This window comes from Apodemus sylvaticus, chromosome 5 (genome assembly GCF_947179515.1).
Source record: "Apodemus sylvaticus chromosome 5, mApoSyl1.1, whole genome shotgun sequence".
Classification (NCBI taxonomy): Eukaryota; Metazoa; Chordata; class Mammalia; order Rodentia; family Muridae; genus Apodemus; species Apodemus sylvaticus.
The window spans coordinates 11,639,138-11,652,484 of record NC_067476.1 but is presented as its reverse complement, the minus strand read 5'-3'; the positions used below and the strand labels follow the sequence as shown (position 1 = coordinate 11,652,484).

The following is a 13,347-nucleotide window of genomic DNA, read 5'->3' as shown; positions in this document are numbered from 1 at the left end:
CTGTCAGAATCTGAGCAGAATCTCCCTCTCCTCCACTTCTACCCTCTCCCCTGCTGTGCCCAATGTCCTCCACACTTGGAGGTTCCAGCTGCTCTGTCCTGCCACATCCTCCAGGAAGCCCCACCTAAGCATTTAGCAGCTGCAGTACCCCTCCTGGACCCACTGTCGGAACCTCAGCTTCTGGTGTCCTGGCCTGAGCTGTCGACACACCTGTGGCCCAGAGAACTGGCTATCTATCTGGCTGAGGCCTTCCTCTTCCTGGCTCTGCTGTCAGGGAACCCCAAGATCACTCAGAAGAGGTGCAAGGCCCTAAACCTCAGAACAAAATGAACTTTTACAGGAAAGCATCTTTCATTTCCACACCATTACCGACTTGAAAACCAATTGCTATGCTTATGAAAGCCAAATAAAATGGATTGGGTGCTATCTGTACCTTGGGGATTATCAAAGCCCACAGTCCTTGTGGCAGGCAGGGCCCCCCGATATTGGTGGTCTGAACACCTCCTTATCACTACACAAAATGCAAAGCAACTCAACAGTTTTAGGGGCAGGTTGGCCACAAATTCATCCCATGCTCCTAATTCATTCTTGTGGCCTCAGTCCACACCAGTCAGGCGTAGGCTGCAGCCCAGGCAGGCCAGTGAACCTGAATTTGACTCTGAGGTTCCTAGGATTCTGGTGTGCCCTCTGACTTTCAGTTGTGTTTTATCTCTCAAGGCTGGACTCTGTTTCCTCCTCCAAGAAATAAGAATAATAATGGGCCCTAATGAGCCCCCACCATGTCTGTATCTGAGCTAGGGATGTAGCTGGGTTGATAGTGTTTGCACACGAGACCCTGACCCTGAAGCCCAGGATCATGTACGCCAGATGTGGTGCTTGTGTCTATAATCCCAGCACTTTGGAGATGGAGATCGAAGGATCAGAGTCATCCTTAGCTCTATAGCAAAATTGAGGCCAATCTGGGCTACATGAACCCTAATTCAAAAAGAACTACTAATCAGTCACACAAAGAAGGTTCCTAGGTGACAGTAGGCTATAGCCTGATGCCTAGCACGCAGTAAGCATTTGACAAATGGGCTATTACTGCTCCTAAGAGACACGTCTAGACAGATGGAGGCAGGCTGTTAAAGATCAGACTTGAGACTGGTTTGCTGGGTTTGGGTCTCAGAAGATGCCTGGTGGAGTCACAGATGTTTGAGGTGAGGGAAAGCCCAGCACAGGGCAGAGTCCTGTCCTCTGAACAGCTAAGAGTGCCGTCACTGGCCGCATCTAGGCACAAGCTCCCCCAGTTCACACTGACACTTACCTAGCTCGTTTCTATCTGGGTCCCTGGCCAGGTGTGCTGGCGCATGTCTTTAATCCCAGCACTCTGGAGACAGAGGCAGGTAGATCTTGGTGAGTTCAAGGACAGCCTGGTCTATAGAGTAAGTTCCGGGACAGCCAGGGCTACACAGAGAAACCCTATCTTGAAAAAAAAGTGTGTGTGTGTATGTGTGTGTGTGTGTATACAAGCATGCATGCATACGCTCATATGTATTAAAAATTGGAGAACAACTTGAGGAAGTTGTTCTTTACTTCTCTTATGTAGGTAGGTTCAGAGACTTGAACTCACGTCATCATGGCATGAGGGGAATGGCAGCCAGTCCCCTCACCCAGTGAGTCACAAGCTCCTGCCCCCGTGAGCCACTTCACTGGCCCTCCAGCTGGCTCTTGTGATGCTCTCCAGAAGATCATCCCTTTTACCAAAAGGCCACCTCCTAGGGGGCCCTCCCAGGACCTGTCCCATCAGTCTCGTGGCTGAGGCCCTAGTAAAGCCACGAGAAGGCACCCTTCACCCCAGCTCCTCCGATTCCTAAGGGATCCCGCCAAACCCGCCTGATGTACTCACATTGGGAAAATCCAGGAAGAGAACATGGACTTCACGTGCAGCATTGGCAACCTGAGCGACGCAGCCCTCAGAGACCTGGCTGGTGGTATATGTCACCTCACCCCTTGTGGGGTCCACAGGCTGTAGATCACAACCGACTCTTTCTGCAAGACCTGCTGGGAAAACACAGTGGGAAAGTGGGTTAGGAAGGAGGAAGGAAGAAGGGTTAGGAGAAGGAGGGCAAGAATGTTTGTTTAGCGTGGACGAGGCCATCCCCAGCACTGGGAGGACAAAGCACTAATTGTATTCGTATTCTCTTTAAGAATTATTGTTGTTGTTGTTGTTGTCGTCGTGGTTGTTATTTGGAGACAGAGTTTGTGGTAGCCCAGGCTGGCTTCGAGTTGGTCATGTAGCCAGGGATGGTCTTGACCTTTTGATTCTCCAGCCTCTGCTTCCCAAATGCTGGGATTTACAGGTGTGCATTGCCACCCCTGGATGCAACTGCATTCACTTTCTGAACATTTCCTAGGTACCAGGCATGAATGAGCTCAGAGCTCAAGGCATCATGATACCTTCATAGCTACCCTACATGGTAGATATCATTTTGTAACCTTCCACAGATGGGGAAACTGAGGCACAGCCAGAGAAAGTCTCTCCTAGGATCATAGTGTTTCTATGAAGGCAAGAGTTGGAAGGTAAGGGTCAGGGTACTAATAAGTCTGAATTTCAGATAAACGTGTATCATTTTTCAAGGTATAATTTTAAATATATAATTATATACTTGAATTACAAAGACAGATTGCCTGAAATTAAATTTTAACTAATATCAGAAGTATTGTTTGTTTTTTGTTCTCTTTGTAACAAGGTCTCATTGTATAGTCCCAGCTGGCTTAGAACTCATTCTGTAGACCAGGCTGGCCTTGAACTCACAGAGATGGCCTGTCTCTGCCTCTCCAGTGCTGGGATTAAAGGCAAGTGATACTGTGCCCAGCTATCTACTAGTGGCAGGGTGACCCAAGAGGCAGGGCCCATGGTGGACCCCAAGTCTTAAGGCCAGTTCAATCCAAAAGAATGAGTGTGTGTATTGGGTGGGGGTGAGGTAGGGAAACAGTTTTCCCTCTTCAGACCTCAAGGTGTCCATTCCTAAGAGGCTGTTTCTGAGGAGGGAATTTCCTGCCTCAGGGGGAGCAGCCCAGGTTGAAGGCGGAGATGTGAAGCAGGCCTCACAGCCTGCCGCAGGGCGGCCCGGAAACACGGGTCCCAAGGGAGAGGAATGGAATTTCACCCTGACCCAGCAGAGGAGGAAGAGGAAATGAGGCCCCTACACCTCGTCCTGAGGAATGTGCTGAGGGGAAGGGGGGTTGTGGAGGAGGGACAGAGAAGGAGAGGCTGTTTGGAAGTTTATGTCTCCATCTTGTCGTGTTCACTTCCTGTTTTCTTGGAGATCAAAGATGGGCGAGGAGGGCCAGGCTTCACGTCCAGCTGACGCCAGGGCTGAGGATGGGGGGCAGGCCGCCTCTTCCTGAACCCCAGGCGCCTGTGGACTGTCCAGCCTTCTCCCCCACCTTTGTAGCTAGCTTGTTGGGCCCAAAGCCACTGAGGTCAGAGAAGGAGGTAAGATGGCTGCCTCACACCCTCCAATACCCTCCCTCAGATATCTCCATCTTGAGAGGAGAATAGGGGCAAGTATCTGCTGCTGCTGTGAGAGCCCAGACCTTAGCAGCCATTACTCTAATCCCATTAACAATGCGCAAGAGACATCTGTGTGTTTGGACAATACGGTATTTTGGTTCAAAGCAAGGCTGTGTGGTTCTGGAGAATGATTCCAGCACTTGGGGCTTTAGTCTCCTGGTCTCTATAATGGCTATAGGGAGAGAAGGCTCTCGGCCCTAGAAGCTGTTGGGAGCCCTTTGTGAGGCAGGGCATGTGGTAGTTTTCTGAAGTTTTCTTGCCTGCATTTAAGGGTTGGGGTGAGGCTGAGGACAGGGCTAATTCTGAGGTTTTCCTCGCCCCAATAGACATTTTCTCTTGTCAGTTTCCCTTCTGATCCATCCCCACTCCTACCTAGAAGGGAAGGCTGCAGCCTCAAGAGACAGGACGATTACCTCAAGGTCATACATAGCAATGGCTGCCCTCTGGGCCTCCACATGACCCACCATCTGGCCTACAGATCTTCGGACTTTCCCTGCCCCCTGTCCCCAGATTTCCAGGAACCCCAGTTCCTCTGGCATTGCTGGGCTGGGCTGCCTGAGGCCGCCTCCTCCATGCCGTCAGCCAGCGCCAGCAGGAGAGGCCACAGGCCTGGCCATTATGTAATGATCAGATAACAGGCCAGGCTGGGAGATCAGATAAGAGGCCCATTTATTTTGGGGCCTTTTCGAATACTGGTTGCCCCCACCCCACAGACGAGAATGGGGAGACAGGAGGGAGTGTGACGCCTGAGCCTGTCTCCAGCAGCCCAAGGCGGGCCCAGGCCAGCTGAAAACAATCCCTGGCACCAAGGGAGCTGTGGGGGCCTCCCGGGAACTGTTGGAGGAGGCGCCGCTGGGGGCCTGCGAGTCACCCTTGGAGAACTGGGTGACCCCGACCTCCTGAGGAAGAGTCTGGACCATCCTCCCACTGCTCCTCCTCCTCCTTCACCCTACAAGCACAAGCCTTACACAGCCAGCCCCCATTCCAGCCCAAATAGCTCCTGGAGGTCATCAAGCCACTCTGGGACCCGATGGCCTGGTTATAAAGGCCTCACTCTTATTGGTAGGCACAATAACGACACGGGAGGTCCCATCATGCTTCCTGTCTGGAGGCTCTGTATGAGTCCATTCCTCCAAGCAGCCCTTGGAGGGAGCGAGTGGTTCTTACGCCCATTTCACAGGTAGTTAGGGAGGCTAAAGAATTTCCCTAGGAGACCTAGATTCTCAGCCACAGGCCTGGCTGTGAATTCTGAGGGTCTACTTCTAGCCCCCAGTACGTGCTCTGTGTGTCTGTAAGTCAGTACTGATGCTCAACTACTGGGTTCCCGTGGGTGCTGTGAGTGTCGGTGACACCGAGGATGGTGCTTTCTGACAAGCGTCTTCTTCAGTCTCCCTGCTCAGGCACCCTCTACTCTTTTCAGAGTCCAATCAAAACCTCGTAGATGTCCTATCTCCCAGCCAGGCCACCCACGGTCTTTCCCTTCTTTCCCAGAGTATGTCTTTCCTGGAGTTTCCCAACACCCACAGAGTCAAATTCGCAAGCTGAAGTCAAAGGATGGAGAGGTTGACACATTCCACAAATTCCCATCCTAATTGCACGGCCGCCAGGCTCCCTTCCGTGCCTGGCTCCCTACACCTGGGAGGTGGAAATCCTGTCACCTTCAGAGAGTTGGTCACAAGTACAGCGCTAAGCTATCTGCTAACAAGTAGAGATGGCTCAGGGACTGCTGTGGTGACTATGTCCTTCCAAGTCAGTGGTGAACATTTTCTCCAAACACACCTTGCCCACCTTTGCCCTTTCTCAGGCTAATGGCCATCCTCTAAGATGTATTTATTTTAGTTCTGTGTGCATGAGTGTGTACCTGTATGTGTGTATGTGTCCTGTGTGCAAGCAGTGCCCTGCAGACAGCAGAAAAGGGCATCAGAACCCCTGGAACTGGAGCTATGGACAGTTGTAAGCCGCCATGTGGGCACTGGGGACCAAATCTGGGTCTCCTACAAGAACGACCAGTGCTGGAACCTGCAGAGTCATCTGTCTAGACCCCAGTGACCATGTTTTATTGACAGCCGGACCAACTTGTCTCTGTCAGAACTACTGTTGGCCTCTTCTGAAGCAGGTGCCTCCTAGCCTCACACTGGTGGCAGCAATGGTGGAGGCAGCGCTCAACTTCAATCTCAGCACTTGGGAGGCAGAGGCAGGTGGAACTCTGTGAGTTCCAGGCCAGCCTTGTCTACAGAGTGAGTTCCAGGGCAGCCCGGGGTTCCCCAGAGAAACTGTCTCAAAAAAGCCAAACAAACAAACAAACAAAAAAACATAACAATAAAACCAAAAGGAGAGAAGTGGGGGAAGGTACTTCCTTAGGTGTGTGGGGACCCGATGTCTCAGAATCACACGCGATCAGGTGGCGCTTCACTGCCTTTGTCTGCTTTGATGCTTTGGGCGGTTTTGTTTCTCATGTGTGTGGGGAAGTAAGTGTGTGAGGGTGTTCATGTGTGCTTGTACACGTGGGCAGTGTACACCCGGGCTCCCCAGCACCACACCCCTTGTTGATTGAGATAAGGTCTTTCCCTCTAGGGAGCTCACTGGGTAGGCTGGGCCTCCTGTCTCCCCCTCAATAGCATGAGGATTGCTCTGCCCAGATCCACGCCCGGTTGTTGTTTTTATTATACTTATTATTATTGTTGTTATTATTACTATCATTATTATTGAGTGAGTTCTGGGCACCAAATGCTCAGTGTTAGCGTAGCAAATGCTTTACAAGCTGAATGATCTCCCAGTGTTGTGTTTTAAATTTTATGACAGGGTTTAGCCAGAGAGCGGTGATGTGCACCTTTAGTCCCAGCACTCAGGAGATAGAGCCAGGTGGATCTCTGAGTTCGAGGCCAGCCTGGTCTACAGAATGAGTTCCAGGACAGCCAGGGCCACACAGAGAAACCCTGTCTCAAACAAACAAACAAACAAACAAACAAACGACAGGGTCTCACTCTACAGCTCCAGATGACCTTATTGAGCTCTCAGGCAGTGTCACAGAGATCCCACTTGCCATCTCCTTGTCCCAAGTGATGGCGTCAGAGGTGTGTGCCACCTCACCTGGCCTATGTTCTTGTTGTGTTGTTTTCACATGCATTCATTTTTCTCTGTATGGGTGTTTTATATGTATGTATATGTGTATGTATGCATGTGTGCGTTATGTGTGTGTGCATGGGTGTGCACAACTGTGTATGTATGCATGTATTATGCTGTATGCACATATGTGTGCGTGTATGTGTATATATTCATGTATGTATATGTATGCGTATATACCTATTTTATATGTATGTGTATGTATGTACAAATATATGTATATATGTATGTATGTAACCACGGCCAGTGCTCTTAGAGGTCAGAAGAGGGAGTGAGATCTCCTGGAACTGGAGTTACAGATGATTATGAGGCACCGTGTGAATTCTGGGAACAGAACCTGGGTCCTCTGAAAGAACAAGTGTTCTGAACCACTGAGCCATCTCTCAACCTCTGGTTTTCTCTTTTTAAGATTCATTTAGCGTGTGTGTGTGTGTGTGTGTGTGTGTGTGTGTGCCTGCACTGGATCCTCTAGTGCTGGAGCTAAAGGCGATTGTGAGCTATATGATATGGATTCTGAGAAGCCATATATGATATGTCCTCCCAATACTCTTAACCCCTGAGCGGCTCCCCGGTGCTGGGCTGGGCTGTGAGACAGGATTTCCTACAGTCCAGGCTGCCCTGAAATTGACTATGGATCTGGGGTGTACCTAGAATTCTCGATTCTCTTGCCTCAGTCTCCCAAGTACACCTACACTTGGCTGCAGCTGTGTAGCTTCCTCTAAGGGCCTGCACTCCCAGACGACAGCACACACCGATTTGCCCTGTCCCTGGTGTTTGTCTGGCTGGGTGGGCCAGAACACAACTTGTAAAGTAAATTTTAAGGCTTATCTGAACTTGCTGTCAAGTCCTCCTAGTGTTCTGGGACTCTGTTTCCCTCTGGGGTCTGAGAGATGTCCTGAGGTCCTGTCTGGGATAAAATTGAGAAGACAGGACACAAACAGTAGGGCAGCGTCCCAGGGTCCCATCTAAGATGGAAGGCCATTGCGGGGCTGGGATGGGCGACCAAGTCTCTGAAATGAGGGGATCAAACCTCAGGAAGATGCCTGTCCCTCCCCTTAGGGCCATGGCTATCCACTCTAATAATTGTTATTTAGCCGTTTCTCTTATCTGCTAGGCTCCAGTCTCCTCACTGCAACAGAGGGGAACAGCCTAGACCAGTGCCAGTGCTGGTATACAGTAAGCGCTACATAAATGTCAGCTGGCATACCCATCACCCCACTTATGCATCAGTGTTAAATCCACTTTACCCTAGAACGAGCACCTCCTCCTTAACTCGCAGGACTGCTGCCCTAAAGCCTGGTCTGGAGGCAGGGGAAGAGCCCAGAACTGGGCCCCCAGCATTCTAAATCTCCCATGCCTAGCCACCAAAAGGCCCAGAGAGGAGGCCAGGCTAGAGCAGACAGCCTGGGGTAGAAATCAGAGCCTGTCACTGAAAACGGCCAGATCTGCCTGACGACCCCAGAGCACACAGAGCAGACCTGTGTCCCAAGGTCCCAGCACTGGCCCACATGTGACACAGAGCAAGTCCTCTGTCCCTGTCTCTCTGGCTGAGGTAAGAGAAAATCTTTTTTTTTCTCTTTTACTGTTTAAAATTTATGTTATTATTCATGTGCATGTGTGCGGGCCTACACAAGCTTATGTGGACGCTTATGTGGATGCATGCGTGTGGCTGTGGTGGCCTGGGGACCTGGGGTTCCCTGGAACTAGAGTTACAGGTGGTTGCAATGTGAATAAATTGAATCCCAGTGAAGAGGGAGAATGTCCCAATAGTGGTCATGGGTTGTGACCATGTCCCCATAGGTCCCACTGTCCTGACTAATGCAGTTCTCGGCGTATCCTTCTGGAATGTGGCTAGAAACCATAGATTCAGTCTCTGCCCTTTGCCACCAGCTCCTTCTGCACTGAATCCAAGATTCCCACCCAGCAGCAAGGAGACTTCAGGTCATGCTCTGCCCCAGCCGCAGGCAAATGATACCTACTGTTTGGAAACACCGCTCAGCCACAGGTGCCTAACCCCAGCCAGCAGGCTCACGCCATAAGTGCCCGAAGCTTCCAAATGACATAAGCCAAAATACGGGGACTGTTGCATGCACCAAACTAGAACAAAAGGGAGACAACTTAAATATTCAGCCAGGGACTCGCCGATCAAATGGTGACATGCAGATGGGCAGAATATTCCAGAACTGCAGACCGGCAGTGATAGAATTCAAATGATGCCATGAAATAATATGGCGCTTCGGAAGGGTCCGGGAGACTCTCACGCGCTCACGTGCGGAGCCAGAATGCCTTGCAAAACCTAGGAGGCAGCTTACAAATGCCAACAGAACTGGGAGTGTTTGTCTGCAGGACTGAAGATTGAACATGGAATATTCTAGAAAAATGCTCTGCTGCTATATGCTAGCCTTAATTGGAAGGAGTGGTGTGTGTGTGTGTGTGTGTGTGTGTGTGTGTCCACCAAAGCATGCAAAGGTCAGAGGACAACATAAAGATCTCTCTTCCCATCATAGATTCTGGGAAGTAAACTCAAGCTGTTAGCCTTGGCAATAGGTAAAGACTCGTTAAGCTGTTTTGTTGGCCCATGGACCTAAAATTTTAAAAAATGCTTTCCCCCCTCTCTTTTTATCTCCCCCACTCCATTCCCTTGCTCCCCCACCCCCTCTTTTTCTGTCAAGACAGGTCTTCATCTAGTCCAATCTAGCCTTGAGCTTGACTTAAGCTCAACTTTCTGATCCTGCCTCTGCCTCCTGAGTGCTGGCATTACAGCTGTGTCCGCCATGCCTCCCTCAGTCCCCCATCCCCTGCTCTCCTCTTTATATAGCCTCACACCCACTAAGCGCTTTGCCACATAGCTATATCCCAGAGTCCCTCATTCATCAGTTTTGTTTGGGGAACAAACACATGGTTACGTTGTTCTTTAAGAATCTCCACGTGCATGTTCTTTAAAGGAATTTCAGGGCCAGAGAGTTGACTCAGTGGTTAAGAGCACCTGTTGCAGCCGGACGGTGGTGGCACACGCCTGTAATCCCAGCACTCTGGGAGGCAGAGGTAGGCAGATTTCTGAGTTCGAGGCCAACCTGGTCTACAGAGTGAGTTCCAGGATAGCCAGGGCTACACAGAGAAACCCTGTCTCGAGGGAGAAAAAAAAAAAAGAGCATCTGCTGCTCTTCCAGGTCTGGGTTCGATTCCTGGCATTAACCTGGAGGCTGTTACCTGGTTACACAACTGTCTGTACCTCCTTGGACACACATACATGCAGGCAAAACATACATGTAAACTAATTAAACAAATCCATATCTCCGATTTCTCTAGAAAATCGCACACCGAAGAACAGTTACACTGAGTGCACCTCCTTCCAGAATTTTCTCTGTGCAAACTGCATCATTGTCCTTTTATTAGTAAAAATTGATCACTGTGTAGGGTCCTTACGGTGTGATGTGTCCTACACATCTGTGTGTCAGGACGGATGGATCCGCTGGTTTTGTGGCTCCTGCTAGATGGCATTCTCTGGAATGACTTCAGTGGGACCCTGCTGATGGACATTTGGGTGGAATCTGGTTGCTGGGTTTATTACGGGTACCTGTGGGCCATACATCCTTACAGTAGACAAGTGATTCTCTAGGACTGACTTTTTTTTTTTAAGATAGAATCTTCCTATATAGTCCAGGCTGGCTTTGAACTCACCACATGATCTTAGCTGGCCTAGGACTTGTGTGAATAGTTCCGCCTCAGCCTCCCAAGTATTACAGCTGTGTACCACCACACCTGGCTTAGGGCTTTGAAGTTGAGTTGTGAGGGTAAGGTGTCACACACAAGTTACAGATTTAGAAAATTCGGCTGTGCTGTGCCCCGGGAGACTGGACCCATTTTTTGTGCCTTCCATCCTGACCCTAAACACTGAGGAGCTAAATTCTGTGCCTTGGCCAGCCAGGGCTACATAGTGAAACCTGGTATCAAGAAAGAAAATAAATTATATATGTATATATATATGTGTGTGTGTGTGTGTGTGTGTGTGTATGTATGTATGTATGTATGCATGTATACACACATGTAAATATGTACATGAATATATATATATATATGCATCTGTAAATGTAAATATGTGTAATTTATTTTTAATTCAGAACCTTCCCTATGGAGGTAAAAGCGCTACTACAGAGCTACGCACCCAGCTAATCACAACTTGAACTCATGTTTCCTAATTATTTTAGCCACTTTACCCTCATCTACACCCTTGCGGGCACTTGTACCCCTTGGCTCTGCAGGGGGAGAGGCAAAATGGCCCTGTGCCACTGAACTCTGATTTCCAAATAAGAACTGAGGGTTAGTGAGCTGAAATCAGCTCTGAGGAAATATGCGTACCCCCACAATGGACCTGTCTGTAATCTGGACAGTTCCCTAGACACTGACACCCCACCTCCCATCCTACAAGGCAGGTCTCCCCAATCCTGTCCCAGCCTGGGGTTAGGCTCTGTGGGAGTAGGTGGATTCAGAAAGTTAGAATCTTCATTTTCTTTTCTGGGAAATGGTCTAATTGTGGTAGCCATCTTGCAGGGTCACATGTGGTCAGAATAAGGGTTCTGGAGAGCCACAGGCCTTGAATCAAATCCCTGCTAAGTCACTCAGTCCCTCTGAGACTCAATTTCCGGTTAACCGGTGATGACAGATTTCCCATCAACTGTGGACTTTGGGTGCCGGGATGGCCCCACCATTTCCACACTCTTTCCTTCAGTCTGCCCATCCCATCCCTTGCACACGCCCCTGAATCTGCAGGTCGGCAGGCCAGGCGGGGATCCTCAGGGAGGGTGCATGAGGAGCAGGCCTCACTGAGAGCCACCGTGAGTAGGACTGGGGTCCAGGCTCCTCACCGACCCTCCTCAGATCTCTTTAGTCGTCCTGGCTGAGAAGATCCACAGAGCCCCTAATGGAGCATGTGTCCTTCTCGGAAAGGGGAACAGAGGCAGGCCAGAGCATGTGGCCTTGCTGGGTTCTGTGGGGTTCAGGGCAAAGCCCAGGGATGATGGGAGAACTTGAAGCTAGTAAAACAGAAACTCTTTGGACAAATGATTTCACCACCAACAAGCATCCGCTGGCTCAGAGGGCTCAAGGCTATCCCCTGAGATCAAGGCTATCCCCTGAGATCTCCTTGAGCACAACGAGGACAAAGTCAGATCCAGAGCCTAAATTTATTGTCCTGCATCTTCTTTCCTAAACTTCCTCTAATGGGAAACTGAAGGCTCAGAGAAGGGAGGGAATACACCCAGTAGTGCACAGCATTCTAACTCCTGGCCTTCTTGATAGCTGAACAGGGCAGGAAGGATAACAGGAAGGTGACAGGCTTAACGTAAATAGTTATTTATTCCACTTCTCCTCAGACTTTTAATGCTTAAGTTTGGCATCCTATGAAATCTTTTACTTCCACTGAACCAAAATAGTTGGTGATCCCATTCCTACCTAATACATTGGGGGTGGCTTTATCAGCTAGGAGTTTAGAATGGGGGAATAAAATCTGGAACAACCAGGGTCTAGCCTGGGCTTGTCCCCACCCAGGGGTACTAGACACTTACTTGTGGGTACGAAGCTATAGATGACAAGCAGCAGGGTAATGGGCAGAGAGAGCACACCACGGTCCATGCTGTCCACCCGGGAGTCTGCGCGCTGGGCCTTATCCGGTATCCAGAGGCAGGGCTGCGGGCGGGCGCCGGGGCCTGCGTGGGTTCGAGCGGGGATCCGAAGGGAGCAGGCGGCCGGAGCGACCACGTCCCTGCTCCAGCCTTCTGAGGTGGCGGCCGAGAAGTCAGGAGAAGTGGGCTCGAGACTCACAGCAGGGCAGGGGTCTCTAGCTGACTGGATGGTGGGAAAGAGACACTGGGCTCTTTTGGACAGCAGCTGTCGGCGGTCCTGGTCTGGGGACGGGACACAGATGAAGGCAGGGGACTGACTGTCAGGGCAGGGAGCTCAGCTCATCCAGCTTGGCCCAGAGAGGCAGGAAATGCGCTTCCTTAGAGAAGGGGCCGGGCCAGGCTGCCTGCCAGGCCAGTAGAGGAAGTGCCACAGGCTTTGTCGCTGGGTGGGGGGCCCGGGGATGGAGGAGGTGGGGTGATGGGAGGGCCCAGACGGCAGACCTCCCCCATGCACCCCACCCTCCATCTACCCTTGCCAAGGCTGGCTGGTGAGGGCACATCTGGCAGCCTAATAGGGGACAAGGTCTGGTTGAAGCCCCAGTAGCTCGGGTTCCATTGTACAGATGAGAAAACAAACGATGCACTACTCTGAGACAGACAGCCTTCTGGGAAGATGGTGCCCGGGATTCTAGCTGGTCCCAGTCAGCATCAACACAGACTTGCAGAAGCATCACTCTTTAAGTTACAGGGTTGCACCCTTTATATTACAGACAGGGAAACTGAGGCCCAACATGAAGAAGACACATTGCCAGGTTAGCATAGTAGAGCAGCTGAGACTGTCCCCACGGAGATGATCAGGGCCCACACAGTCCCAAAGGCAAGGAAAACACAGATGACTTTGGTGGCACACACCTATAATTCCTGCTCCCTGCAGGCCAGGGCAGAAGGGCTACAACTTGGGGGTCAGCCTGGGCTATACATAGGAGCACTCTGTCTCTGAAGAGGGCAGGCACAAACTTTCATGGCACTTCTGAAGTCTGATAG

At 50.6% G+C, this 13,347-nt stretch overlaps 1 protein-coding gene across 2 annotated transcripts in view; it reads right to left on the bottom strand.

Annotated features, from left to right (window-relative positions):
- The window catches only part of Eng (endoglin), a 37,679-nt gene extending 24,977 nt beyond the window's left edge, over positions 1-12,702 (bottom strand). Inside the window, exons 1-2 of one of the 2 annotated variants that reach the window (XM_052182199.1) lie at positions 12,247-12,702; positions 1,889-2,043 (exon numbers count right to left, since the gene is read on the bottom strand). In XM_052182199.1, coding sequence (XP_052038159.1) covers positions 1,889-2,043; positions 12,247-12,313 — 222 coding nt within the window. In that variant the 5' untranslated portion in view covers positions 12,314-12,702. The remainder of the gene's footprint in view (positions 1-1,888; positions 2,044-12,246) is intronic. The other variant, XM_052182200.1, reaches the window with a different exon arrangement.
- Between the last annotated feature and the right edge of the window lie 645 nt (positions 12,703-13,347).